The sequence below is a fragment of the Apis dorsata genome, unplaced genomic scaffold (assembly GCF_000469605.1).
Source record: "Apis dorsata unplaced genomic scaffold, Apis dorsata 1.3 scaffold_188, whole genome shotgun sequence".
Taxonomy (NCBI): Eukaryota; Metazoa; Arthropoda; class Insecta; order Hymenoptera; family Apidae; genus Apis; species Apis dorsata.
The window spans coordinates 1,483,501-1,488,895 of record NW_006263473.1 but is presented as its reverse complement, the minus strand read 5'-3'; the positions used below and the strand labels follow the sequence as shown (position 1 = coordinate 1,488,895).

Here is a 5,395-nt window from a genome sequence, read left to right as displayed (position 1 = left end):
AATTTTTTTTTTTTTTTTTTTTAAAAATGTTCCATCTAACATCTTGATCTTCGCCTTTTTCTTTTTAGAAATTAAGGTATTACTTCGTAACAATTGGAAGAACGAATGTATCTTAGTGTATAATATAGCAATTGATTAAATATTTCAAAATGTTTTTAAATAGAAGATAAAATTCTTTAAGTGAATCCTTGATGAATTCAGTACATAAAGTACGTAAATTATATCGAATAAATGATACGAAATGTGCAATTTGTTAAAAATTAAACTGAGCTGTTACTATTATTATTATTATATCCAAGAATATTATTATATCCTGGCATTTTATATTTCTCGAGCAATTTTCTTCGAGATATATTTAAATACCCGACATCTCTATTTTCCGTGTTTAATTTCACCCGAACGAGCGAGCCATCTTGAACAAGAAAATTCCGGGTCACTCCGTGAACTGAATTCCTAAACTACATCGCAAAAATGAAATATACCATGCAAATGAATCTGCATTACGGTGAAACGTTTTTCTTCAAGAGAGCGTTCAAAAGGGGAAGTTTCGAAACTTCGTTTGCCCGGGAAAGGTTATAAAGAGTTTAAAATGGCCGGTATTAAACAAAATGCTGACGCGTTGAGAAAGTGACGTACTACTATCCTGAAGGCAGGGAACGTTCAAGGATGAGGAGGGAGATATCAAGTGTGGGTTTATGCAAGACAAGCGTTTCGCTGCATAATTTCAGTCTTAAAGTGCACTTTATTAAAATAATAACTCCGTAGAACGGAGTTACGTGATTCGTGAATAGAAACCATTTGAAAGATTACATTTATCATCGAAAAAGATCCATCCATTTATTGCTTCGAACGAGACTTATAAACAAAATATATGTATATATATATATATATTTATTTATATTTATATTATTTATATCTTATAATATAACTTATTAATTATTGTTTATTAGATATACATAATTGTATCACATCCATTTCAATACTAATCTTACTTCATTCTCTTTGGTATAAAAATAAATATGTTTTTTGAAAACATCTGGAAAAGAAATAGAACGAATAAACTTAAATTCGCCAAAAAAACTTTTTAACCTTTTTTAATTTCTTCTTCGAAAATTATTCACCATTTTTCGAAAAGAGATTCTTAATTTTAACGAAATTATCTTATATAAAAAAAAAAAAAAATTACCTTTGGTCGTTCTCCAATCCCCCCCTCTCAAAAATTCTCAAAATATCTTAAATTTGTCAAAATCGATAGCTGCCAGGAAATCTCTGTGGGCTTGAGTGGCCATCGGCACCGTGATCCCCGTATCCAACTTAATGTTTAACTGTTGCTCCATACTGAAGGAAAAATTCGACAGATTCTCCTTATTGCTACCCTCGAGTTTGCACCTCCTATCCCTTCTCTGCCGCGCGGAGGGGATGACACTTTTAACCGTTCTCTCCGCCAATTCCCTTTGACCGTTATTATTATTATTATTATTGTTCTGTTCTCGCAAAGGTATCTCGAATTCGCGCACGCTCGATCTGAACCGGTGCAAAATAAGCTTCTTCGCGGGCAACTCGAGCGAGAAGGACGAAACAGTGGAGTCGGAAACTTTCGTCCGTTTCACGTTCTCTTCCTCGCTCGTGGACACGGTCTTTTCGATGTTTTGCTCGGACGAGATCTCGATCTTCACCGTTTCACTCGCCTCGTCCTTCTCGGGCATCGCTCTGTCGATCGCGCTCGAGGCGGTGGACAAACGCTCCAACCATCGGGACTTCAATCGTGGATCGGTGATGAAACTTATCAAAGGTATGTTCTCTATATCGAACTCTCTGCAACTCACCGAATACTCGTAGCTTACTTTCGTTCTCAACTCCTCTACGTGATCGTTCTTACGGATACTGTTCGACGATCTCAATCTCATGTTGTACGATTTCCCCATTATTTGCCTCGGCCACTTGGAACAGTGTTGATCGGCCGGCAACACGTCGTTGTTCACGATTTTGTACTTCGTCCTCGATGTGATCGCGTGAGTTCGCGACTCTGGATGGCACAGCTCGCAATGGACGTAATAGTCTCCTTTGGTGAAGAAAGTTTCGCCTGTAAGTAGGGGATGTAAATTTCAATCAATTTCTTCATCGTTCGATCTTGCGTTGTTATAAGTTGTAATTTCGTGCAATTGTAAATTTTTGAATAATTTTGAATAATAGATTAAATTGGAGTAATTATTTAATTAGCAAGATATATTTGTAATTTTAATCCTGGTCAATATATATATACATATACGTATGTATATTTACAAGTTGTAAGCAGGAAGTGGAGGATTTTATTTCTTTTTCGAACGAAGAACCGTTATCTGGCACGAAGGTAATTCATAATTTATGGAAATTGAATAGAGTGACTCGAAACAAACCATGATATGTCTTTAAAATTTTTTTGAAAAAGAAAATTCTCGTACAACCTGCATCGTTTCGATTCATTCAAACTACCATTAATTAAAAATATTTAAATTTAAAATAAAGATGGGATAAACTTAAAATAATATGAACTCAATCTACGTTTTAATATATAATTTTTTTCAAAATATTTTTATAGAAATGTAAGAAATACTTTACATCGGAGTGAATCGGTTCTATCTATTTTGGAAATATCTTCACCAACGATGGATCAAAATAATCCCGACTTGTGTCGCATCCACATTGATTATTTTCTCAAAGAGAATTTTTTTTCGAAAAAGAAGAACAACGACGATTGATAAAATTAAAAAAATAATATTTTTGGAGTCCGATATCCGATTAAATTTATATTCCGATCGAAGAAATTCGAATCGATTTAAAATTAAAAGTCAACAAAGAAGCAGATGAACTACCCCTAAACACTATCTGTAGGCGAAATAAATTCGCGTATCGACTCTTTGTCGTGCCAACTTTTGTGCAGTGCATCGTTGTGTGAGGTCGTAGGTGATAATAAAGGCTTGCCACCAATACGGCCGAAACCAGAAATCGTGAAAACGTAATTGAAACCAGGAGATTCGGATTGTTATTAGAGAGTGCTCCAGAAATATAAGGGTGGCGCGTTTATCTGACAAACAACAAAGAACGCGTGGCAATATGGTGTCTTCGGATTGAGGATCGAGGATAGGATAGGTTTATTTAGAGCGAGATAATAAGAACCGATCTTGGAAATAAGAGACGAAGATTGTGTATATTAAACGATCCCTTCTCTCGACTTTCCACCGAGCTTTCGTCTGCTCGATACTTTTGCTATTTTACGCGTGCACAATGTATTCTCTAGTATTTACAAGATTATATAGAGTGTTGAGCCATAGCGATATCACCAATGGTATAATATTTAGTAACACTTATAATAGAAGTCATTTTGAGATTAAGAAAATTTGATAAGAGGAGAGGTAAATAAATTTTTAATACAGTTGGATGGTTAATAAATTATAAGGAATTCAGAACAGGTGACTGATTTAAACTTTTGACACTATTGAAGATATGATTAATTATCAATTGAGAATTATATTATAATCGAATTATGATCGAATTAGTCAAAAATTACTCGTCTCGGATATTTAAAAGTCAAACTCAAGATCAATTTTTATGAAATCAATCCGTTTTCAACAATAATTCTTTTGAAACAATTCTTGGTAATTAGAATATCGCTTCTAATATAGGTGACAGAATGAAATGAATAATTTTGACAAGTGTATAATTACCGCAACAAATGTTTAATTTTTGCCTCAAATGAATCCTTTCGTTGTGCCTTTGCACGTTGTATTGTCGAGGGCTTTCGTATTTGCAACCACTGCAAGTGTACATCGTCTTCTCTTTTTTGTTACGTCCTTTTCGTGTCGAGACAACATCTTTGTTTTGATAACTGAAATTTCGTATTAATTGTCATCAGAAAATCCGAAGAATTTCGCAATGATGAGAGAAAAGAATAGAGTAAATCGTCAATTTGAGTAAAAATTATTTTAAAACAAATTTATTGTAAATTTATAGGATAGGATTTTTTGAAGTTCACAAACACAAGTTCACACCATACGATAAATAGAAAAAAAAGAAAATAGGAAAATTGTCACAGAAAATTCCAGAACGTGTAACATAATTTCACGACACAAACGACACAAAAGAGGAAAATAGATCGAATTTTCGAGTAAAATAAAAGAGAAATAAGAGAATTATTTCCTTCGTTCCCATTATAAATTAATGAAAAACGCTACAAATAAATTGTACTATAATGACATTTTGCAATAAGCTGAGGAATTTAACAAAAATTAAAGAAAACCAGAAAAAGTGTCACGAAAGACACTTCGAAAACTTTGCAGCAATAACACTTTCATCAAGAAAATACAAATAAATAGCAAACACTAGATCCGAGAGTTTATTTAAAATCAAAGAAAAACGAGGAAAATAATTTTCTTCATTGACACGATCAACTTTCAACACGTGCGTCGATGTTGTTACAAGTCCTGGAAACTTTCGAGCAAAAATCCGTTAGAACGTCATCGACTCCATTACCACGTGACAAAGAACCGGTACCACGTACGCAGTCAATCATCGATTAATCGTACAAAAAACAATACGAAACACTAAAAAAAACCACCACGACATAGTTTGCACGCGCGTAATCACATCGTATGATCGAATGACAATCAAAAAAATTCGAAATATACTCAAATTGAAACGATCGAGCGAACAACACCGAACATTTTATCGAAATATGTTTAACAAAAGGACGATAATAATAATTAATAAAATGACAATTCTCACATGTCGATCTCTTTGCTGATTCTCATTATTTATAATGGAAAATAAATAAAATAAGGAGAAATCACGAGTATTTGTTGCCTTGTTTGACACTCGAAACTTTAACGATGCTTTCGGGACACTTACCAATGACGAACTGAAGCGGCGCTAGGAAACTTCAAAGGGAAGGATCATTTGTCAGTATCGATGCCGAACGCTCGGTCAAAAGGCGGTATCCTCTAATCCATCCGTCCCCTTTGTGTTCATCGCACTTTGTTTTGACTTCGACCAATATAAATTATCGCGAGTCTTTTCTTTAACAACGTGTCTTCGTTCGAAAAATTAAGGAATAACAAACGGGGATCTGACGATCTACCGGAATTTTTTATTTAATCTGTCTCTTCATTTTTATCATCGATTATCTTTTTGATTTCGAGGTTAATTTAATAAATATGGAGTAATTGGGGTTGAATTATCGATCGTAAGAGATCAATTATTCAAACAAAAAATTAATTCTCAATTTTTCAATTTTCAACGAGCGAGTTTCTCCTCTTGGAGTTTGCCTCTTGTATGGATTAATCCACATAATATAACCTGAAATGGAGTTTCGGAATTTTAGTTTCAATTTTAATTCGTTTTTTTCTTTTTATTAAAATTT

General features: G+C 33.7%; 1 protein-coding gene across 1 annotated transcript; it reads right to left on the bottom strand.

Annotated features, from left to right (window-relative positions):
- Positions 1 to 1,194: 1,194 nt before the first annotated feature.
- Positions 1,195 to 4,915, bottom strand: LOC102679369. The gene is made up of 3 exons (XM_031509860.1): positions 4,762 to 4,915; positions 3,705 to 3,865; positions 1,195 to 2,083 (listed from the first exon to the last, which is right to left on the bottom strand). Exons 1-3 carry the CDS (start codon positions 4,785 to 4,787, stop codon positions 1,224 to 1,226), a joined length of 1,047 nt encoding a protein of 348 aa, XP_031365720.1. The 5' UTR covers positions 4,788 to 4,915; the 3' UTR covers positions 1,195 to 1,223.
- Between the last annotated feature and the right edge of the window lie 480 nt (positions 4,916 to 5,395).